General features: G+C 49.1%; 1 protein-coding gene across 15 annotated transcripts in view; it reads right to left on the bottom strand.

Annotated features, from left to right (window-relative positions):
• Positions 1 to 25233, bottom strand: part of BLTP1 (bridge-like lipid transfer protein family member 1) — a 2102388-nt gene that overhangs the window by 12998 nt on the left and 2064157 nt on the right. For all 15 annotated transcript variants that reach the window (XM_078676841.1, XM_078676840.1, XM_078676839.1 and 12 more), the window contains 3 exons: positions 16651 to 16845; positions 16229 to 16363; positions 919 to 1084 (listed from right to left, as the gene is read on the bottom strand). In XM_078676841.1, the coding sequence (XP_078532967.1) occupies positions 919 to 1084; positions 16229 to 16363; positions 16651 to 16845 (496 nt within the window). The remainder of the gene's footprint in view (positions 1 to 918; positions 1085 to 16228; positions 16364 to 16650; positions 16846 to 25233) is intronic.

Below are 25233 nucleotides of genomic sequence, written 5' to 3' on the forward strand. Positions count from 1 at the left end.
TTATTTAAGGGTAGTAGCAGCACTGTAGAGGAGGCCTCTTCTGAAGCACTGCAGTGAGGAGATTTCCCTGATAGGCACTGTAGGGAATTTGAGGGTAGGAACATCCCCTACACCATATCACAGAGTGAACCCACAACCTCCCTAGCTACAGAGGAGGGGGACAGTGTATAAGGGTGTGGCGATAAGTCCAGCGTGCTGTCATTTATATGGTCAATCTAGTTTCGATCATCCTCACTGCGAGCTGCGAGAAGGTCCTCAGACCCCTCCTAGTACCCTCATTTGGTCAGGAACAGGAATTGGAGGGAGGACAAGGCAGGCTCTATATAATCCGGCCCTGGAGGCAACAATGCCGTGACCGGCGCCGAAGCTGTGACGCAACGGCGTCGTCGACACCGATGCCGGATCCGAAGGTGGCGCTGAGGCCGGAGCCGAGGCCTGATTCATTATGCTTTAAAGATGTGGATGTTCTTGCTAAACACAAAGCATAAACCCTGTACTGCACACGTTTTAATCAGAGTAGCAGATGTGTAGCCAGTCTGAAATGATATTAACAATCACTGCACTTTGTACATGCCTGCCTAGCGCAACCAACTGACTGATCAACAACTTATTGTGCATTAACAAGTGTGTCTTACCTGACCCAATTATGTAAACAGTTTCCTGGACTTACATCTTTGAGAAACTGCCCTGACTTTCCTAAGCTCTTTTTCTGTATGACTGCGCAGTCGAGTTTACATCTAAAGCATGCCATCCCTTGCTGCCCTCCGTACTAGGTCCTCTGCATGCAGAGAGTCAAGCAAATTAGGTACATATCCTTGTTTTTGCCGGGGCATGAAGCAGGCAGCCTCCTACAACTGTGCAGACTATAATTTTGAATCACTGCTTCTATCTTAATAATTCAGCAAATGTTCTAGTTACCGTAACGTAGGTTCAAGATGCCAAGTGTTACACATGAATTCTCTCCAGTCGACAGATGTGTAGTTAATGCTTTCTTCCTTTTCCTTTTCATTAGTGCTTTGATCAAGAACAATAACTGGACTTCTCTGTCCCGGTCGAGTGACAAAGACACGTGGAGGGAAGATAGCTAAAAATAAAATAGAAGCAACAATGGTAAACATCATTTCACTACAGTAAAGAAAAACAATCTATTACAAAGTACCACATACAAAGCAACTGACTGAGGCAGACAACAGTTTTTAGGAAGCACATTGGGTGTCAGTTGGTGTTGCGCTGTTGTGAGGGGTTGGCCAGTAATAGGGGTGTTGACTGCCTGTGGAGGGGGGAGGGGTTGAGCACAGTGCCTCACCACAGATCAGGCTCTGCCCTTAATCCCACGTGCTACGAGGTTGGTCAAAGGCTGAAAGCCTACCATATAACATCACTCTTGACATGTTCTCGGACATAATTGATAACATGAGTGTTTGATACAACATAATTTATGACATCACTATGCACGGCGGTGTTTTTTACAGCAAATATATTACACAGCATAGCTACTGTTAGGTAAGAGATTCCATAGGAAAGGAATTTTTAACTCCGCTTGACAAATTTGCAGCACAAACAAAAACTGAAAAGTTTTACACTGATATGGAATAGAATGGGAAACTTTGGTCTATGATACAGAAAAGGTGGTTCAAATGAATTACAACAAATTTGGTAAAAAGTTGAAACTTTACTAAAAAAAGTGTGGTTTTTGTGATTTAATGTAAATCCATTCAGCCATTTTCAAGAAATTATCTTTTAAATAAGGGCTTGGTGGGCATGAAGGGGTAATGCTAGTGAAAATGTAAAGATATCTGCACTGTTGGTGTCCAGATATGCTCTGATTGGCAAGCAACACAATTGAGAATATGTTGTAGCAGTCATTACCGGGCTTGAGGACTTGGACCTCCTGTCTTGAGCAGAAAATTGAAAGGTCACATTAGGAGGTAAAGGCAGGGCAATGAGGGGGTTTTTCCCCTTCGTTAAAATCTATATATACAACCCATTGGCAGTTGCATCAGGGTAGATTATATAGGTCAGCTGTTCCATAGAAAAGCATTGTTTGTGTTGCTAATAACTTTGGCCCCATTTGAAGAATCTCCACTAGTGACTAGTTTGTGCACTGAAAGTTTCGGAGTAAGTCGTCAAACAGAAGCTGACAAAAAAGGGGTGGCCCAAAACGCTAAATGCGCAAACATAACATTTTCCATAGATTTCTAAGGCAGGGCTACAGCAAAAAAACTGCTGAATGGAATTACACCAATAACACTTCTGTGATTTGGTGTAAATCCGTTTAGTAGTTTTTGAGAAATTAAGGTTAAAAAATATTTGTATATACATGGTCGTTGTGTGGGTGTTGGTTGACTCAGCCAATTCCAGAAGTGTAGAGCTTCCTAGCAGAGAACCCACAACCCCACCCTTCACAGTATCACATGGCAGTGGTTTTGTCCGTGAGGACCTTCACCTGTCCCCCCTTGACAGTCGACAGGAAGACAAAATAAATCACCCGCAACCCTAACAGATTTATGTGGAAACGTGTTTCCGTTGGAGCCCATAGTACTCTGGTCATCCCTTCTCCCAGGAGACCTCCCCTCCTGACTGGCTGACTCTCCTGCTCCGGACCTCGATTGTTTCCCTCCTTTGTTTGACAGTGTGTCTATTTAACTACATCATTTGTGCCATTGTGTTGGTTTATTTGTGCTTTCACCACTTTGTACAGCGCTTTGTTCACGCTTTATAAAACTTTTCAAATAATAAGGTTCCCTTGGTGCTGAGCCCACTGAAATTTCAAATCCCACTGTACAGCCCGCATATGCCAGCTGTGTGGTTAACCAGCAGGATGCAGGAGGCCAATACGTTTCCGAATCGCTCTCACTGAGACCCAGGTCAAGGGTTTAAACATTGGGATTATAGACCAAATGTACTCGACTCATTAAGGTATAGGGAAGGTCTGAAACAGCACTGTATCCAGAGTTACCACCAAGGACTTCTGCATATTAATGGAAAACCTAGAGATGGTTAGCAGGTTCGCTATCATCTGGAGGTGACTCGTTAATGAATGACTGGGGTGAACTCGCCTTCCACAACCCGTCTTTGAGTTTTGGAAGACTGATATATCCAACCTCCAAAGATGTACAGTGAAAATCACTACCACTTCCAGGAACACCTGAGGGGTGCTAGTGGCGCAAAAAGGGAGCACCACAAACTGAAAGTACTCATGGACCATTTGAAAATGCAGGTAATGCACGTGGGATTTCAGGACGAGAATCTGAAAATAGACGTTTTGCAAATCCATTACTATAATCCAGTCACCGGGATCCAGGCTGACAGAAATTGCACCAGAGTGAGCATTTTGAAGTGGGCTATGATGTAGAACAGGACAAAGTCCGCCATCCTTTTTCAGCAACAACAATTAATGGGAGAAGTAACCAGTCACGATTTCAGATGCCAGCACCCTTTCTATGGCACCCTTGTTCAAAAAAGAATTAACTTCTTCTATAGGATACACAAGTGGTCCTCCAGAAAACATTATGGTGTAGGAGGCCTGTTTGTAAGCGTGAATAGGAATGATGGGGGGTAAAAATCCAGAACTTTTTGAAGCACCCGTCTCTCCGGTGTGATGATTTACCAACAGTGGAGAAATAACTTATTGTGCCTTTAGCTGGGTGACAAAGCGCCACCAAAGACAAACTAAAATGCCTTTCCAGTGGTGAGGGTGGTGTGGGGCTGGGTAGTGATTTGCCTCTGAGAGCCTGGAAGCTGTCACCCTGATCCCGACCTCTACCCTGAAAGGGTTGGGAGGTCTGCTGTTGAGGCAGGTATTGGCATTGCCTTTGGTAGATGTCCCTCCCGAAGCCTTGAAAATGGCAATATTGGGATACTGCTGCACGGGCACTGAAAGGCTGAGGGAGAATGCTGTAGCCCGCTTCTCTCTAAAGTGCTCCACATCCAAGTTCACCATGTTTCTAAAGAGACAGTGTCATCAAATGGCATGTCTATAACTGATGCTTGGATATCACAGGAGAAGCCCGTGGACCTGATTGATGGTACCCAATGTCCTACTTAAACAGTTGTTAGTTTCCAGGCCTGACCTATTTAACCACTTCGCTGCGTCTTGCCCATCTTGTATGATCTGCTGCAGATTGGCTTGGAAGGCGTCGGGGATCGCAGACAAGATGTCACTCACCATGTTCCACAATACATCCAAGTCGTGCCCCAGGAGGCAATTTGAGTTCAGGGAACGGAGGGTGAGGCTGGCAAAGGAGATCATCCTTATGCTAAAGGTCTCCATACAGTTGAACTTTCTGTCTGGAGGTGGAGTCAGGAAGGAATTAGGGTTCAACCTCGTTGTGGAGGTTTGTACCACAAGGCTTTATGGTGAGGGATGATGGAAAACGAAAGAAGGGTCCCCTGGAGCCAGTCGGTCCCCTAGTAATCTGCCTGTTGGTAGGAGGGGAAGACCCTAGCTTTGCCCAAGTACCAGGAAAGGTGTCTGTGAGGGCTTCGTTCGATGGGAGAAGCAGCTCTAAGAAGGTCTGGCCTGGTAGCAGGGCCATCATGAAGACATTCATTTTGACTTCTACTGAAGGTAGCTGGAGGTTGAGGACTTCTGCTGCCCATGGCAAAGGATTCAGATTCCTCCATAGTTGGCCCAGGTGGAGTTGAGACCAGTGTCAGGGGATGTGTCCAGGCCTGGCCTCTTGAGGGCCAAACATAAGTTCTCCTCATTGTGAAGTTGAGGCTCATCATCTCAATTGTTCATTGTGTGGTTCAGTCTGAAAATGTTGTGTTCATGGAAGTGTGACTTCAGAGTCTGAATGCAGTTGAGGGTGGTGAGTCTTTGGCCAAGGTTGCAGTTGTTTTGCTTCTGAATCTGATAGGACCCTAGGGTCTTCCTCCACTGTTGGTGTCGATGCATGGATATGCAGGGTGAGTTTTGGCATTGGCTGAGGAGCCGCAGTAGGCCTTGGGGTGGACGCAAGAACGGGGCAGAGAGGCACAGTCGGAAATGAATCCGCCAGCATTAATCGGACTGGAAGTTTCCTCGGGTCTGTCGGCACCGAAGATGTGCCAGAGGGATACAAAAAATAAGCAACATAGCCTCTTCAAAAGAGCAAGTTACTTACCTTCGTTAACAATTTATCTGTAAGAGACATTGATTAGTTATAGATTCCTTACCTTGTGAATTACCCCAGCCGTCAGACTGGATCTGGAGAATTTTATTGTAAGCAGTACCTCTGCGCGTCAAAAGGCGGCGTCGGTTGGCTACGTGTTCGTCATTGGCATTGTGGTCGCCGGGATGACGTCGCGGCAGCTACTTAGACGTCGCCCTCGCGCGCTGACGTCAGTTCTAATACACAACATTCCACGCCAGAAGTGCAGAGCCATGCAAGACACTGACCACTGGTGCACAAAACTAGGGCCCTGAAAGGAAGTCCTACACCCTAGAAGTCAGTTCGCAGAATGGGGTGGATGGGTGGGGCGGTAAGGAATCTATAACTAATCTATGTCTCTTACAGATATATCGTTACCGAAGGTAAGTGACTTCTGCATCTGAAAGAGACAATTAGTTATAGATTCCTTACCTTGTGAAAAGATACCTCAGCAATACCAACCTGTGGTGGGTCTGCGAACCAAGTTCACACCAGAAAGTCCTGGAGAACAGAATGGCCAAAGAATCCGTCCCTCTGGACTTGGCTGTGCAGGCAGTAGTGCTTTCTAAATGTGTGCAGAGATGCCCATGTAGCTGCCTGACGGATGTCATTGAGAGGACCACCACGTCCCAAAGCAGTAGTACCTGCCGTCGAACTGGTGGAATGGGCACACAGCCCCACTGGAGGCTCCTTCTTTGCCAATGTATAGCAAGCTTTAATGCACAGAACGACCCACCTAGATATGGTCAGTTTGTGCATGGCCAGACCTTTTATGGCACCCACATAGCCGACAAAAAGCAGGTCATCCACCCGGAATAGTTTTGTGCGATCCAAATAAAATGAAAGCGCACATTTTGGATCCAGACGGTGGAGCCTCTCTTCCTCCTTAGAACGATGCAGAGGCGGAAAAAAGGTGGGAAAAGTGATAGTTTGACCAATGTGGAAAGAAGTAACCACCTTAGGAAGATAGGAAGGTCTAGTTCTTAGGACGACCTTGTCTGGATGAATAGCCAGAAAAGCTTGGAGCTCATTCATCCTTCGAGCAGAGGTGATGCAACCAGAAAGGCAGTCTTTAACACTATCAATGCTAAGGCAATTCACCCCTGGTGCTGGACTTATTTGAATCCCATTGTTCATGACGAGCTCAGCTCGTCATGAGCACACAAGCAGTGTACTGCATGACGAGCTGAGCTCGTCGTGAGCATGGAAGGGGTTAAAGTAAGAAGTCAGAGAGGATAGTTATGAAGCGGCTCAAAAGGAGCGCACATAAGGTAAGTAAGAACCAAGTTCAAGTCCCACTGAGGCATTACGAAGGGAACAGGAGGAAAAAGATCAGTAATGCCCTTAAGAAAGCGATTTACAACAGGGGACTTGAAAAGAGAAGGCTGATCGGGAAACCTAAGAATGGCTGAAATGGCTGAGAGGCAACCCTTAATAGTGCCCAGAGCAGAGCTCTGCTGGGCCAAAGAAAGAAGGAACATGAGAACCTCAGAAAGAGGGGCAGAAAGGGGATCCACAGCCTTTGCTGCGCACCATGCCACAAATGTGTTCCATCTACAGGCGTATACCGTCTTAGTGGAGGGACGCCTGGCTGTCAAGATAACATCACAGACTTCGGGAGGCAGATCAAAAGCCGTCAACTGCCACCACTCAATCTCCATGCAAGGAGGTGGAGGCTGGACAGGTTCGGGTGGAGGACCGTCCCCTGCTGTGACAGAAGATCATCCCGAATAGGCAATCTGATCGTAGGATTGATGGCCATGTGTAGCAGCTCGGGATACCAGACTCTTCGTGCCCAATTCAGAGTTACAAGAATGACTTGGGCCCGGTCGCGCTTGATCGTCTTCAGCACTCTGGGCAGAAGTGGTATAGGCAGAAAGGTGCATAGAAGAACGCAACACCAATCGCAACGAAAAGCGTCGCTGAGCGAGTGCCGCCTTGGAAATTCCAACACGCAGAATTGCTGACATTGCGTGTCCTCTTCGGTGACGAATAGATCTAACCAAGGCACTCCCCACTGCTGTAAGAGACCTTGCACCACCTCTAAGTGAAGACGCCAATCGTGATTCATCATGCACCTGCGGCTAAGTTTGTCCACCCTGGCATTCAGTGAACCAGCCAGGTGTTGAACCACCAGGGATATGCCCTGATGTTCCAGCCATGTCCAGAAACGGAGAGCCTCTTGACATAGGGTCCCCGACCCCACCCTGCCCTGGTTGTTCCAGTACCACATGGGGGTGGTGTTGTCCGTGAACACCTACACTACTCTTCCCCGGACAGAGGGAAGGAAAGCTTTTAGTGCAAGACGGATCGCCCGAAGCTCCAGAAGGTTGATATGGAGCCTGGACTCCGCCGGAGATCAGAGGCCTCTGATCTCCACCTCTCCCATGTGGCCGTCCCAACCCCAGAAGGGATGCGTCCGTCACCACTGTGAATTCTGGTTGGGGAATGGAGAGGGATCTGCCGTTGACCCAAACCTGGTTCGTTAGCGACCACTGCAATTGTCGCGCAGTGTCCTCCGACATCTGAACGCAATCAGGCAGATTCCCCTGATACTGCGCCCACTGGAACTTCAAGTCCCACTGCAGAGCCTGCCTGCATATGCCACCTGGCATGATCTATTAGCAGGATGGAGGCTGAAAAATCAGAATCATAGCCCGAATATCCCGGACTCGCTGCTCCGGAGGATAAGCTCGGAACTGCGCCATGTCCAGAACCGCTCCGATGAAAAGGAGCCTCTGAGTGGGAATCATGTGTGACTCTGGCACGTTAATAGAGAACCCCCTTGAGAGCAGGAGGTCCGCTGTAGTCTGTAGGTGGGAAACGTCTGCCTGGGGTGAGCCCGCCTTCAACAGCCAGTCGTCGAGATAGGGGTAGACTGGTACCCCTCAACTGCGCAGATGAGCTGCGACCACCACCATCACTTTCGTGAACATCCGAGGGGCACTGGTAAGGCCAAAGGGAAGCATCATAAACTGAAAGTTCTCGTGGCCTACTGTGAACCGCAGCTAACGCCGGTGGACCGGCAGGACAGGGATGTGAAAGTAAGCGTCCTGCAAATCCAACGCTACCATCCAGTCTCGAGGGCAGACAGGACTTGAGCTAGTGTCAACATTTTGACCTTCTCCTTCCGAAGGAAGCGGTTGATGTTCCTGAGATCGAAAATAGGACGCAGGCCTTTGTCCTTCTTGGGCACCAGAAAGTAGTGGGAGTAGCAACCACAACCTACTTCTGGGGCAGGAACCCGCTCAATGGCTCCCTTGGCCAAGAGAGCCCTAACTTCCTGTTGGAGAAGGGCCAGATGATCCTCTGACATGCAATAGTACTGAGGTGGCATGGCTGGGGGGGTAGTCTCGAAAGGGGGGGGGGGGGGGGGGGGGGGGTAGTCTCGAAAGGGGGGGGGGGGGGGGGGAGTAGCCCCTTCGGACTATTTGCAAAACCCACCTGTCTGACGTGATGGTGTGCCAGTGGGGGAGGTGATGGCGAATCCTGCTGCCCACTGGTGATTGGTAGCTCTAAAAAGGTCAGACTATGAGGGTTTGGAGGCTGCTGCAGATGGGGCGGTGGTGGACTGGCCCGCACGATGGCTCCCAGACCCACGACGGTGGGTTTCACATCCCCGGCCGCGCAGGGCCTGGACAGCTTGCGCCGGCCTGTGGCTCTGGGCAGGACGTGGTGGGGCACCCCTTCCGTAACAACAAAAGGGGCGAAAAGCAGATTGCACAGGACAGGTGCGGGAGAGGCCCAAGGACTTGGCCGTTGCCCGAGAGGCCTTGTAGTACTCTGCTTTGTCGCCGAAGAGGTGACGGCCATCAAAGGGCATGTCCTCAAGGGTATCTTGGACATCCCTGGAAAAACCAGACGACCTCAGCCAGGCATAGCGTTGAAGGGCTACCGACGTTGAAATCGTCCTGCCCAACGAGTCAGCGGTATCCAGTCCACAGCGTAAAGTAAACTTAGCTGCATCTCTCCCTTCGGCGACTGCATGGGAGAGCACAGCCCGGGTCTCCTCCGGGCACCGGGGCAGCACCTGTGCTACCGTATCCCAAACAGGATGGGTGTAACAGCCCAACAGACATGCAGTGTTTACTGACCGCAGTCCCAAGCTGGAGGAAGAAAACATCATCTTCCCAGGATGGTCCGACTTTTTGGATTCCCTATCAGGTATGGAGTAGGGAATGCTCCTCTGGACATGGAGGCTTGGACCACCCAGCACTCAGGGGTGGGGTGTTGGGAAAGGAATGTGGGGTCGCCCGGAGCCGGAAGGTGGCGTCGGGAAATCATCCTATCCACAGGAGCCCCTGTGCTGGGCTTCGACCAGGTGCCCAGAAGGATTTCTGTTAGGGCTTTACTGAACTGCAGCAGGGGCTCCGAAGAGCTCACTGCTGGTTGAAACACCTCTGTCAGGAGGTTAGTCCTGACTGAGACTTTAGGTAGCTCGAGGTTGAGAGCCTCAGCCGCCCTACGCAACACCACTGCGTAAGAAGCTCCCTCCTTCTTAGCCACGGTAGGAGGAGACAACATGTCAAACTCTGGGGAGGTATCCAAACTACTGTCTTCCCCCAACTCCTCTCTCCAGTCCGGGTCGTAGTCCAACTGGTCAGTTAAAGGGTCACCAGACCCCTCCCAGTTCTCTTCACCCTCCTCTGGTTGCCAATCTGGCCTAAACACACCAGGTTTGAACAGGGTAACAAAAGTACCAGACGGCCTCGGCGTCGGTCGATGCTGGTCCGCTCTGTGTCCAAGTCAGGGTGGAGGCCAGGGTCGATGCCGGTTGGGGACACAACCGGCGTCGGCAGCGGACGTGGTGCCGGTGGATTCATCGCCGGGGAGTTGTTATGAGGTTGACCGGCGCCAATCAGGATCCAGACCTGGATCCAAGGGTACCCTACGGTGCCGAGGCCGGAGCTGCCGGCGTCAATGGCCCAAGGCTCCCAGCCGAGTCTACGGGGCTCGAAGGCGCGCCAGAAGAGTCAGGCTGTCCAAAGATGGCATGCATCGCTTCGTAAAAGGCTCAAGGTGGACTGGGGTCGCTCTGGGTCCTAGGAAGGGAGGGAAACTCAGAGCCGACCCTTCAGGCTCCGCACGAGGAGCCCCAGGAGGGGCACCCGCCACATCGGCAGATGGACAGCAAGAAGTTTAAGAGCGACTGTACTTCTTCTTGTGCTTCAACTTACCTGAGGAGTGCGAAGACTTCAAGGATGAAAAGACTATTAACTTAGCTGCCTAGCCAGTAATACACAATAAAACACAACCCTGGCATAGTCTTATTGTAGGAGAGTGGGGTCTGCAATCCCATGGCCACCCCAGATTTTTGCTTTTTGCTTCACTGATTTACGACTTTCCCTGGCTGTGGGCCTGCTAATCAGACCCACAGCCTAGCTGTTCTCTCTCTAAATTGCAACCATGTACCTTAGGTGCATTTTACCAATTGGTACTGGGCCACCTTATCAGTCCCTGTACAGCATACCTTAGGTATCCAGGGCATAGGTGTACCCAGGGCCTACCAGGGGCTGAAGCATGTATTATGCCACCCCTGGCTGGCCACCCAAACAGACACAACTGGCTGCACGACAGCTGGGGCAAGGTGGTGTAAACACCCTTTGCTTTAGATATAGTATTCCTATATCTAACCCTAAAATGGACACATATATTCCTATCAGTCACTCCTATGGCAGGCCTTATCAATCCTGAAGGCAGAGTGCTTGGAATTATGTGAGATGGTGCTCTGGCATGAGCTGAGCCCGTTTGCAGCTTGCGGAACCAAGTCCAAATAGCTGTTCCATGATAACGCTATACCATATACTCTTAAGTGCATTATAATCCTCGCGGTTAAATGCTAACTTTGGTATAGCATTATCAAAACATGTCGAGTAAGGTGTCATACGAATTGGAATACTAACCCCTCGCCAATTCTGGCGACGGGGTTAGCATTCCACCCTTCTAGAGGGACACGACATGTATGTAACTGTGAACCCCGGTTAAAAGTCAGACATAGCCTCAGCTCCACAAAATGGATGCTGCCACCGAGACACAAGTCTGTCCTCCTGCTGCTGGGAGTCCTTCCAGCAACGGAGGCCTGGACAAAGGGTTTCCTGTCAGGGGCGGTGCCAGCACCATCCCAGACAGGATTTTGTGTATCCCAGGTAGGCAGGGCTGAAAGGAAGGTGACTGCAAGTGGAACCCCGGTGCTCACTGTGCATATGCCGGCTCAAACCAGTTCCTGGGGCACACCAGCCCCTGAGCTGGGGAGAGACCGGACAAAGGAGAGGGGTGTAACCACCCCCCTCCTAGTCCCACCCATAGGGCAGGACTTAGTCGCGTGCCAACCCCTTTTTCTTAGGATAAAGGTAGGAGCAGGCCCCTTCCCAAATTAGATAATTCTGAATCTTGAAACTACTTTCCACGAAAGGAACTCTTGACTCTTCTGAAGACTCTCCCTTGTGGCTAAGGAGTAGCCACCCTGCACCAGCAGGCACCACCGAAGCTCTTGCGGTTTGCTGTAAGTCCATCCTCCGGATCAAGACTGCCCAGCTCGACGAGACCCGGATTCCCTGCCATCTCTGACCTCTACCTACATCATCCAGCCCAGCTGAGATTCGTGGGTGTGACGAGACCTGTGGGACCGGCCACCTTCAAGACCTGCACGACGCTTCTCCAGCACGACCCCAGAGAGACCCTTGAGTAAGTGCACTGGGGTTTGAGAAGCCCTAACCCTAAGCAGCTCCAGCACCGAAGTCCAGCCTCCCAGCATCCACGAGATCTGCGTGGGGCCCTTCTGCTTCTTTGCTGCTTGCCACGTTGTCCGGTCACTTGCCGTTGGCTAGTGACCCTCTTGACGACGTACCCCGACGATTTCACCGCCGGTATGGTTGCTCCAGACTGGCCCTTGCTCCCTTCCAAGAGAGGAGCACCCCGGACCCTCCTGGTCCACTCCAGACGCCATCTTGACTCCACCGCGTGGGCTTGCCTTTGCCAAGGTTTGTTGCTCAAATCCTGAGTCCAGCATCGCCGACAGCCGACAGCCTCGTGGGACAGCTCGCACCTCCAGCCTGGACGCCGACAACGCCTCCTAGCCCGTGTGACTGCAGAGTCCAGCGTCGCCCACTCACCTGGTCGAGGTGACTTCATCCGGTGCCATCCTGGTGCCCACATAATCACTGGCTAGTGATTAAGAACTGAGTCCCCTCTGCTTTCAGGTCGTCTCCTTCACTGATCCAGCCTTGGATCACACCGAACATCTTCACTGGTCGCCTGCCAGCAACTTCTTCTTTCAGGCTCCATAGACTTCAACGAGGATTCCCGACGTCTTTTGAACCCTATGCAGCCGCGGCCCCTGGGCTAGGTAACTTGAGTATTTCGGTACTCCAGCACAGGTTCCCTATCCAAGTGTCCAGATCCTTTGTCATTTTAGTCTATCTAGTCGGATTCGTCCGGAAACAGTAACTTTAGAAACGCTAGCATCCATAGACTTCTTCCCGCATCCCGCGTGAGAGTGCACACTCTGCACACGATCTCCCTAGACCTCCTGCTCGTAATCTTAAGGTTCAGCAGTGTAGTCCTAGCGATCCTGAAGCCTCTGGATCTTGTTACTTACCTGCTAGCATTTCACATTCCACTTTTTGTGTATATGGTTTTTCGTGCCCCTCGGGCATTTGTGTAAATTGTGCAACTTAAAGTATTTTCGTAAGAGTTTTGTATTGTGCTTAGCTCCCTGACTCATAAAGAGTTCAGGGTAGACTTGTTATAAATAAATATCCTTTATTTTCATAACAACTTGTGTGGTGTCCTTTCACTTGGTGTTCAAGGGGTATATGTGATGGTAAAACAGCTGGCTTAACACGCCCTCTAGAGTTTAGCCTGAAGACTGCTCGTGTCCATGCTACTAGGATAGCTGGTCTGAAAGGTTGACTTACAACCAATCATCAATAAGGGTTGTTTGGTATGATACAAAGTGATCACTAGAATAGTGAGCACTATATATCAGGCCAACTTTTCACACTTATAATAACTCAGAGCCCCTTACATCTTTCATATAAAAGATTGATTTTCTGAAATAAACTGTCTCCGAAACTCAAGGTTGGGTATTTTCATTATTTCATTTAGGGTTCTCGTTACTTTGGAAAAAAAGCAAGTAATACATTCAGATCAGAGCAAGAACTTCTTAACTAAATTGCTTTGCAGTGAAAAAGAGGAATGGAGCATTGCAATTTCAAAAACTAAGCACACCATTAAACAAGCATTGGCGTAGCCAATAGGTCTCGCCTTTTGGACCTTATAAGTGTTTAGCCATGCAACAGTTGATGTTGTTGCACCAAGAATATTGTGCTGCATAATTAAATATTTATAAGGTCCCAAAAGCGCGACCTATTGACTATGCCAATGCTATAGCTACTGACAGACATTACTGGGGCATAAAACCGAGCTCTAGCCCTTTTCAGTATTTCTCAACACGAATTTCCACTAAATTTCTATTCTTTTCATTTCTAGTCATATACCTCAATTCAAAAGCAGATAGGTTTCTAGAGCAGCCAAAGTACTGAGCATGTGTCCCTTCTGAGTAGTGAGCATAAGTTTACGTGACAAAATGGAGGGTGGTGGGCCAGCTGCAGCACACAATGTGTAACAGAAAACATCACCATGAATGTGTCTCTCTTTAGCGATATTAATAAGGAATCAAATGCAGTGGATGAGGTGGCCTTATAGCAGCACATACAGGTCAGAAAGCTGTTCATACTTTACTGTAATAATGCAGAGCATTAGTAAAGTCAATGGTCTGTCTGCCCCGGACACTAAGAGTTAGAACAGCTGACACCAATTACAGATATGCTGCATGGCGACCACCATCCCAAACCCAGCCCACCATGCATTTCCTCTCCCTAAGACTTTTAAGCCCACCCAATTCCTTGTGTTTACTAAGAAAACGCGTTGACAGGAAACCATCCACTATTTACATTATACCCCCCTTTTTTTATCCATAAATGCATATGTAATAATGCAATGATGTTTTACTAAACCTTATTAATGAATCAATGATTTTATCAAACTATGTTCTGTTCGTATGGAATTAAAATCTATTTTATACGCTAAAGCAGTTGTATACCATTATTAACTATGGTCTGTTTTGCCTTCTGAATTGTGCCAGTAGTTAGCTTGTGTGCCTGGGTGTGTTACTTTACATACTAAGAAAACACTGTAATGCTACACGAGACTCTATATACCCTGTTACTCCCTTTGGGCTACCACAGTATCCTTAAAGCCCTCATCAGTTCCTTACCTAAAAGCAGACTGAAACTCCCCTTTCCTCCACGAGGCCCCTCTCCAAAAATGTAGCCTATCAAAACAGTCATGCATTACTGTACCCTCTGTAAAACTCTGTGGAAGAAACTAATGCCAAGGCAACACCATCGCATAGGCATGCACCTCTATCACCCTTCCCAGGCTATAACTTCACTAGAGACCATAAAACAGCCAATCCGCAGCTCTTTTGTTAAATCAACAGTGCTACTCTCTAGCCATGAGGAATGGAAAAGGCCATGACAAGAACGCTGCCTGAGCTCATAGTACTCACATTCAACCTCTCAAGATAATCCTTTCCTGTTGAATTCAGATATGGGTCCCGGGGAGACCCATGAGGTGAAAGCTATAGTCTGATCTGCAAACAGGCATTAATGTCATGCTGCGTGTTCCCATGCCGCACACCTCAAACCGCTTCTACAGCTCAGAACTTCATAAGAAGCTTATAATGTCCAGTTTGGCCCACAGGCTTGCAAACATGTATCACAATGTTGTTGCATAAGGCCTAGCCTCTACGAACACGTCTTCTCTTCCAGTTCACCACACCCCAAAATTCCAATAGACTAACCGGCAGAGCCCCTGTAAAGCACCATAGGTGACCCCTAAGGCCAACTATGCCCCCACTGGAATGCAACCTAACATATTTGCCCGGGTATGTGAGGCCCCTGCTCCCAAGCTTCAATCGCCCCATGGCAGACCCCTCCAAACCTCGCCCCTTCTCCTAGGGGTTCCATGCAACAGCAGCACACATGAGTCCCCAGCAGCACAGACTCACCTCACACTCCCACCCTGTCCTATGGAGACGCATTAACGGACAGAGCAGCTCAGCCAACCAGATGCCCGGCTACCGGGCTAGTGCCCAATCAAGGAGTGGAGGCTGGACCGTGCTTGCTCTGCTCCCCTGCACCTATCGTGTTCATGTGCAGTTTTGACGGAGCCTCCAACATGGCGACCTGCCTCACAAGGGCATCTGGGAGTTGTAGTTTCAGAATGCTGCGGCTGCTGGAGTATTTCGGAACATGTAGGACGAGAAATACCCCAAGAGCGGGTGGTGGAGTCCAGTCTTATGGTTGAGATAGTAAATCACGATGTAGTTTAGGATAGGAAAAACCTCTATGGAAGTGCATTCTGTTTGTTGCCGAGAGTTATACACGGCAAATCTGTCACATCGGAAAAGCGTTTAATTTAAGTCATATCTCTCGTTAGATTATATTAGGTTGCCTCTTTCCACAATCTAACCCGATTCATCGCATGAAAGGGGTCAAGTTACATGATACTTCTATAATAAAAATAAAACAAGCGCGTTCTTCGCGCTAAAAGGAGGCAGCAGGGGGAGGGGCGAGAGGAGGGGGCGAGTTAAAGCGTTTCACTTGCAAGCAGCGCCAGGAGCGATAATTGCTACCATATGGCGCCGTGCGCTCCCGCAAGTGAATCACCACACGTACACGCGTTGCCATTGAAGGCAATTGAACGCGTGCACGTTTTTGGCTGAAAAGCCAAAGCGATCGCTAAAGGTATTTTTGCCTAGGTAGCGCATGTGCACTGCGTAGGCGAGACCTAATAATAGTATTCTGGCAGTTTAAATTTTTTTTTTAGCTCTCATTTAAAAAATACAAAGAGATGCCCAATGAATGGAATTTGGGTGCACAGATTACTTTAAAGAAAAAATATTTTGGAGGACAAATTTGCGTGAAAGGAATATCCTTGTGTGAAAAAAAGACAGTTGTATGACAGAAACATCTGATAACCGAGCTGCAAGACAGCAAATAATAAAACGTCAAGGTCATGTAATTTACCTTTCTCTTTTTCTTTCAGATAGGCAGACACCAAATCATGTAAAAACATAATTAGTTCAGCATCCATTGTAACACAAATGTGGTCCGTGAACTCAGTAACCACACTGCACTCCACTGTTGGCTTACTGTTGGCATCTGTAGTAACAACACAAAATGACATGGAAGAAATCAAATGCATGCCCTCATGAAATTATTATTATTTTTTTTTTATATCCTTCATAAATGCCTGTGGGTTATTATACATTTATTATAGTGACTGTTTTAAATCCACTATGAGCAGCTGCCATTTGACGAATCGATCTCAATTTAGGGTCAACTGATGCATGCATCACAAAATAAATAATGGGAAATTAAAACCTGGGCTTTGAAAAGTCACCTTCTAAAGTGACTCTGGGCAGCAAAATCACAGTATTTGTAAATACCTTGTAACAGAGGTTCCTGTGGTTGTTGGACATGAATGGATTTGAAGTCCAGCTGCATCCTTGGCAAAGCAAAAATAGTTTCAGTTTCATGGTTGTAACTAGTACTACCTCGAAATCCGCTTATCAAGTTTGAGTTTTTTACTTCTGTGGTGCACTCTGGATCCTTGGCATCAACATTTCGAAGCAGGTTAAGCTCTGTAGGAAATGTACAAATATTGTCACTTATTGCAGCAATACGCTCATAGAAACAGACATTGTACACTTACATCTGATATTAATGAGGAATATGAACTATTTTTAATCCTTCCTTTAGTACATTAGCCAAGTTTTTCTCTATTGAAAAGTCCCAATACAATAATACAGAGAATGTCACAAACAATGATACAGATCAATTCTAAATATTGTAGGCTATAACACTAGTTACTAGTGAGAAAATATTTATCTGGACAAAAGCGTTCTCGACCCATTTGGGGCTAATAAGCGAGGGTGTTGTCCCAACAGTTAACAGTCGAACAAGCTGAGTAAGTTACTTACCTTAGGTAATGTTTTTATCTGGTAGAGAAAGGCTCTAGCAGTGAATTCTTTACTTTAGAATCCTCCCATGGCGCAAGACTGGATCCATAATTTTTTCCCCACTTCGCATCCGCGCGCTTGACGTTGCGCGACTCCGAATCAACGTCGTTCACCAGCTGTCGGAGTCCATATAACTCCATTCGCCGACGCACTGATGTCAGTTTCTTCCGTAACCATTTTCTGCACTCAAAACTCGGAGCCGCCTATAGAAGCTGTGTATAGGAACAGTGTGCCAAAATCAAACAAAAGACATCAAAGTGTCAAATATCTATTAAAGTTGTAACCATAATTCAGTATATGAATAGCCTAACACCAACCTCGAGACGAAAGAGCCCATATATGTAATAAAAATGGGATTCTTTCTCACCTTCTCGCTCCCTTTTTTTAAAATAATGGAGACCCAAAAGAACTCAGTTCACAGAGTGGGGAGGATGGGTGGGTCGCTAAGGAATCTGCGGCTAGATCCTGTCTCTACTAGATAAGGAATTACTGATGGGTAAGTAACTTGCTTATCTGATAGAGACATCAACCCGGAGATTCCTTACTTTAGAATCAAGTGCCAAAGCCATACCATCGGAGGAGGATCTGCAAACAAACATGAAAATTCTCCTACTAAGAGCAACCCGGCTCAAAATAAAAGAGAGAGAGACTAGAAATGTATAATAACGCAGGAGTGCAGATACATATCCTATCTTATAGAGTCCCAAGAAGGGGCCTTAGGTAAATAAAGTTGCAAGACTCTTAAACCACTGGAATAACATACCAATGTCAGAAAGACAAGACTGTCTTAGGATCTCTTTTCACAATAACTGTGGACAGAACGCCAGTAAAAAAAAGTCAATAAGCACATGGTAAAGATATCACCCATGTCAATAAGACTTAACAACCACATGGTTATATATTCAAATCAGGACAGGATGTTCAAACCTATGAATGCAGAACAGCCAGCCGTGCTGCTGACCCATACCTGTAAACCACCTATGGACTGACTGACTGACTGACTGACTGACGGTATTTCTAAAGCGCACTAATGCCGAGGCGTCTTGGCGCTATGTAAAATAACTAAGTATGAGCTGGCCGCTGTCCTATTGGGTGAAAAGCCATGTCTTAATTTCCTTCCTAAACAGTCTGTGGTTTGGAATTTGTCTTCACTGCTGCGGTAACGAGTTCCAAAGCCTTGAGGCCAGATGGGAAAAGCCCTTGCCTCCCCAACGTTGTCTTTTGTTCTTGGGGACCATGACCAGCCCTTGCGTGGCCTGGACTGCTCCATAAGAACACAGAGAAAATCCATCCTCTATGAAGAAAACAAATGTTCATATAATAGAAAAATCAAAGACAACCCTAGCCCTCTATTGACATAGAAGCAGTTCTTCCATAGAAAAAAAAACAGAGATACACAAGGACCTCTAGGACATCTCTTATATACAAAATACAGATATAAATGGAGACATAGGAGTAAAACATTCAAACGCCTATGTATCAACAAAAATGTAATTTAAAAAATAGCTGAAGGACAAATAACCCACAGGCAGCAGTGACATAACAGTATGGGGCTTATGTGACCTCGCTGACCTCATGCCCGCGGACGACATCAGGGCGGAGTCCCGTGGTGCCACACCAGGCGCGCAGAGATGCTGTGGCAGAAAAGAGTTTTCCGGATCCAGTCTCACGCCTGGGGATAATTCTATGCTAAGGAATCTGCGGCTAGAATCGTCTCTACCAGATACACAATTACCGAAGGTAAGTAATTGGTAATTAAGGTTTTTACCCTGGTACAGGCCTTGTGTTTGCGTGATGGAGTAGGTTCTCTACGTCTGTTGGAGGTAGAATATTATTAGCAAACACTTGTCTTGTGATGTTTTATTCCATTATATTGCTGTTCAGGTTCTGTCTTATGGCCAGTGTTGTTGAGCACGTTCATGTTCTCTCAGGATTATTGGTTGCTGTATTTCCTTCCTGGTGTGATATCATGTTATTGTAGGCCTTCAGGAAGATATAGTATCTTAAGTGATTATATTCCTTCTATTGGAAAAGATTGTTTGTGAACATTTCCCTCTACGATGTACCATTTCTTCTCAATTCTAAATTAATATAGGTTGGTCCTTGAGGGTAGAGGCATGGGCTCGTAGTTCTACCTTTTGTAGAAGACTGCTATTACAGATATTCAGGATTATGGCTCTCCTATATATTCATTATCTATCGGTCTGTAGTTGTGAGTAGATAACTCTTTTCCTTATTTTCATCCTTCATGGGCTGTAGGTTGGGTTCTCTCTTGGCGAAGTGTTGCTCTTTGAAGTTTAGGCAAATTATTACTTGTCTTTTTCAGGTTTTAACAGTCCATCGATGTTGGTCTCTATTTATATGGCAAGATCTTGCGCAGACCTTCGTGTTGGTTAGGCTATCAACATTTCTTTTACTTCTCGATATCTCATTTGATTTTATGCTGCTATGGTTAATGGAGATCTTTTAAGCAACTTGCATTACTCTGATGGGTTGTATGCTGTTGTGTTTCTAAGCCAAAAAGGGGTGAAGACACCCGGAGAGCCCAAGCCACCCAAAGGAAAGCGAGAGCAGAAGGCCCAATCAAAGAAGCAGGGCCCCCGTAGAGGCAAGGTACCCAAAGGAGACCAGAGCCGAAGGTCCAGCCGGACGGGCCCTCGCAGAACAGGGAGGAAGGGCGGGTCGTGAAGGAATCTGCGGCTAGAATCGGCTCTACCAGATACAACATTACCGAAGGTAAGTAATTGGTACATCTGATAGAGGCTACTAGCCGCAGATTCCTTAACATTGACTAGATATCCTAGCGATACCCAGAGGGGAGAGGGACTGCGAGGGGAGCCCCCAAGCCCAGAGGAACAGAGCCCCAACAGGGGATGCAGCAAGAGAGGATAGAACATCCCCCACAAGGTAGGGGCCGCCGAATCCCGGAGGAGCTAAGAAGACTCCACACGAAGCCAACGACATGAGTCAGCAACAGAGAACACCCCCAGACCCAGCGAAGGGACCACAGAGCGGGGAGGCGCCTCACAGCAAAAGAGAGGAGCAGACGGCACACAATGCAGCCCACTGCGGGGGAACACACACACACACACACACACACCACTACAGTGCACAGCTGAAATCTCGGCAGAGGCCAACGAAGGGGCACATAGCACTTAGAGCGCAAGGCAAGCCAAGTTAAAAGAGGCCAAGAAGAGGACCCAGAAAAGAAACGGCCCAGTGGCACAACCCGGGACGGACCCGGGGCATCGACTCACCGGAGCCGACACAAAAGGAAGTCCAGAAGGAAGGCAACAGTGCCAAAACTAGCCAGACCAAACCGTCCCAACAACAAGCAAAACGGGACCATCAAGGAAGAGTCCACCTGGGGCACGACCAAAGGGCGCCCCGGATCTCGAGGCAGTAAAAGAAAAAGAAGAAAGGCCGCCCTAGGCGGCATACAGTGACCTCGGGGAACCAAGGAACCCAAGAGGGCAGACACCGTCGCCAAACGGAGAAAAGGGACAACACAATAGCCAACAAGTACCCCACCTGGGGTAGGACACGTCCCCAAACAGTACCAGGGGAAAAAACCTCTTTGGGGTAAAACCCCGCAGCAGAGGAAAAAACCAAAAGGCCCGCAGACAGCACCGCAGGCGGCTTACCAAGCAACCAAACGTATGAAAAAGTTGAAGGGCCGAACCAGCAGCCGAAAGCACAGCGAGGACAATCTGACCTCAAAGACCCACTCCAACCAAAATCAGACACATATGTAACCCCGAGGAGTCGAGGGAAGAACAGGAATCAAACCACCACAGGGTCGAAGGGCAGACCAGCAACCAATCGTGGAAGGGCCAAGAAAGGACCACCAAGGCTGCAAACAGAACCAGACTGAAACGAAGACAGCGCCCCAACGGAGCAAGGGATAAACGTCTCCCAAAGAACACACCAGTACCGACCACCGAACTCACGGAGGAGGACGGAGGCCCCCAAGAATCACAGAATCTGCATGGGTGTTAAAACAGAACCACTCCGCCAAAGGGCAAATCGACCAAACGTTCCCGGATATTTTCAGGGAAGATCTCGCAAGCAGGAGTGGCGCCAGAGTGCAACTGAACACGCAATAGCACGGCCAAGACAGTCCGCTACATTCAAAGCGGAATTCAGAATATTACAACGCCAACTCGCGACCATCAAGCACATGGCTCAGCAGGTCTGCCCCAGCCCCGTCCGTGGAGATGCGGGGCACAAGGGCCTCTGTGGAATCCCAGAGGGCAGCTGTAGCCCGAGACAGAACACAGAGCGTGTTGAGCGCAGGCAGAGCGGCGCTCGAAGAGGCAAAAACATTACGCCCCCAAGAGTCCAACCAACGGGCCTCCCGCGACAGGGGGAGCAACACCGAGGGCAAAGATGGAAAGGCAGCCTGAAGAACAGGGCCCTGGGCGGAAGGATGGGAAGAAAGGCAAGCAGGTCCATGCGGAGCCGGGCGGAGGTGACGAAGCAATGGCTGAGGCACCGGGTCCCCTGAAGCAGGAGGTCCCCAGGCCCCCAAAAGGAAATCATGGAGCGACGCTTCAAATGGAAGCAAAGGCTCCCCCCCACCAGAGCTCTGGTGGAGAACCTCCAACAAATGGTCAGGAGGCACCTGCGCAATCAGGAAGCCCATCTGAAAAAAATCCCGGCAGCCCGGGTGAGGGCCCGGACATAGGCAACGCCCGCCGCCGATGGACCGCGCAAAGGCGAGAGCAAGTCTTCTGTGGGCGGAGGCTGCAAGCTCAGCCACCCGTCCCCACGCCCGGCCGGTGGAAGGAAAGGCCCACACAGAAGGGACGGGAACCCCATCGAAGAGTGAGGAACCTCAGGGCCCTCCGGAGGAGGAGACGAGACAGCCGCAGGGGCGGCGCCACGCAAGGGTCGGAACCGCGGTCCTGGAACCCGCGGCAGCGGGGTAGAGCTAGTCTCAGAGGGTCCCCGAGTGAAAGTAACTCGGCAACCGGACTACGGGGAGGCACAAACCAGAAGGTGGCAATCGTCCGTAGATGAAGGAACGTCCGGCGAGGAGTCGACGCTCCGGCGAGGAGTCGACGCACCGACGACGGAGAGACCTACTGGGGCCGGCTCCCCCACCAGCGCTGCCACGTTCCACCCCCCCCCCCCACCCCCCACGAGGGGTCGGGCTCACCTCCACAACCACCTGTCGTGCAGGACAAGGCGAAGCCGATCAGTGGCGCCGGAATGGGCCTACCGCCGGTGGAGAGGGACGTGGGGAGGCACTCCCTGATCCGGCCTCAACCTGCAGCGCTATACGGCCCGGGGAAGAAAGCTGCTGACGCCAGACGGGCGCCAGCTCAGCCTCTAGGTAGGAATCGGCCTGTCCAGAAGGCGGAGGGGAACCCGGGGAAGAGCCCAAAGTCCCGGCAACCCCCTGCGACACCACAGGGAACCCAGTAGGGCTTTGCAGCAAGGCGGGAGCGCCGTGGGTCGAGGAGGGGAACCCCGAAGGGCCGCACCTCAGCGACACCACATCACCCACTCCTGAAGCCCCACCTTGCGGTGCCGGTGACGGATCCGCTGGTGACTCCACAGCTGGCTCCGCGCGAGGCAAGCGGGCCGCGGAAGTCTCAGGGGGATGGGTGGGGCGGAGGGAGGCCTGCAGAGCCGCAGTGTAGGCCTCCATCTGAGCCCTGGGCGCCCCTTCGCCTGGAAACAGCGGATAGGGGGCCAACGTCCGAGGACGCACGTCCCGAGAGGAAGTTTCACCCCCTCCAACCGAGGACCAGGCCCCGGAGGCAGACTGGTAGACTTCCCCACCAGCGAACAATGTCTAGGAGGCTGCGGGGGCGGCGGCTCAGCCGTAAACGGTGAGTCTTGGACCCCTCCGGGGACAGACGCGGGGACGAGGCCGACCGAGATAGGCGGGCCGACAGCAGCTTCATCCGCCGCTCCCGCCGGGACTTGGGCTTGAGCTGCTGGCATGCATCACAGTCCATGGAGTCGTGGTGACATTGCATACAGTTCCCCAAGAAAAAACGAGGGAAGGCCTGAAAACAGGCGTTAGAAGAGTAAACCAGATCCGCGAGGCACGTGGAAAAGAAGAAAATTGATGTCAGTGCGCCGGGTCGGGGCTTATGTGACCTCGCTGACGTCATGCCTGCGGACGATGTCAGGGCGGAGTCCCGTGGTGCCGCCCCAGGCGCGCAGAGATACTATGGCAGAAAAGAGTTTTCCGGATCCAGTCTCACGCCTGGGGATAATTCTATGTTAAGGAATCTGAGGCTAGTAGTCTTTATCAGATGCCACTTAATAACAATGCAGGCTATTGGTACCTTCAGAGAAAATATCAGAAGGAATCCTAGGATAGACACTCTTGTGCCGTACCCCACAAAACATATTAGGTCAAGCCTTTCAAGAGGGTCTTTGAACCTAAAATATCACTGAGAACTACTCTATACATAGAGTGGAACTCAGAGCAATCAACATGAGACAAACAGTGCATAAGCTGAACAGAACCCTCTCAGCCCATATATAAACATATAAAAATGTAAATTTATAAATAAATGCCCATTTGAAAATGCTCACAACAGCATACAAACAATACCCCACATAGGGTATAGTATATACCATCAGGGTATCAATCTTGAGGCTAAACTCTTCTCCAGAGTATTTCAAACTGTAAGACCTGTATAACAGGGCTACGAAAAACAAAATAGCATAAATCAGACACTGAAAAACTGTCAACGACAGAATCCAGCACTTCTCAAGCTAGCAGAATAACCTAGAAAACCACTTATCATGAATATAACTTCTGACAACCCAACTGCCCGGGATTAGTAAACACTAGTATCAATAACCTTTGAATCATGCAAAACACTACCCTGGACGTACCAGTTGAAATACATCATAACTCATTCATGTAGACATCTCTCTACACAAGATCAACACTAATCTCAACCTAACAAAATAGCTCAAGTGGACTTGTCAGATCGGCCAGCTGTGATACACCTTAGGCCGAATCAGCCTGTTCACCAAATAAGTGGACACCATCAAATGGCATATCTTTAAGGCTCTCCTGCACAGGATCTGAAAAGCCAGACTGACACAGCCATGCATGCCTGTGCAGAGCAACCGACTGAGCCATGGCTCTACCCACAGAATCCGTGAAGTCCATACTGCATTTGATAGGGAATTTTGCTGCCCCCAGCCATATTGCACCACCTGCAATAACTAATTCCGGGCTTCTTCTGATAGAGAAGGCAGCCTCTGCGCCACGGAATGCCATAAGGCAAACAAAACCCTCCTATAACACATGTAGTGTAAAGAGATATCAAAGCCAAGCTTCTGAAGAAAATATATTCCTCCAACCACTTTCTAACCATCTGGATTCCTTGCCTGATGGACCTAAGGAAAGGCATTAGGGTCCGAAGAAGCTGTTGCAGGTCGAACCACCAGCCCTTTTGTAGTGGGATGACGCAGGAGACAATGAGCGTCTCCCGGGGCTTGACGATGCCTGTGGCCCACAGCTCCGTCAACTGGAGCGCCTGGCAGAGGCTCTGCCCAAGCTCTCAAAAGAAGATCATACAGCGATTCCTCAAAAGGGAGCACCGGTTCCACTTCCGTCTCACCTTGATGAAGAATATTCACCAAGGGGTCCGTGGATAATTCCACTAAGGGAAATTGACAACCCAACACCACAGCTGCCCTCTTCAGTACTTCAGTTAACGAGGCACTTTCCTCCATTGTCATACCAGGTGAGGAAAGTAAATCTGAAACTTGGGAGGCCTTTAATGCACTAACCTCCCCCAGTTCAGTCAGCCAATTCCCAACCACAGGAGGCTGGACAACATGATTCAAAGGGTTTTCACCCCCAATATTCTCCCCTTCAGTTTCTAAACTGTGTATTCCTGTAGGAAAATAACCCCCAATATTCCCTCCTTCAGTTTCTAAACTGTGTATTCCTGTAGGAAAATTAGACAAGGGCTAAAAAACACAAGGAGAGCCCAAAGAACCTGGCACTGTTGACACCGTGTCGAC

This window comes from Lissotriton helveticus, chromosome 2_1 (assembly GCF_964261635.1).
Source record: "Lissotriton helveticus chromosome 2_1, aLisHel1.1, whole genome shotgun sequence".
In the NCBI taxonomy this organism is placed as follows: domain Eukaryota; kingdom Metazoa; phylum Chordata; class Amphibia; order Caudata; family Salamandridae; genus Lissotriton; species Lissotriton helveticus.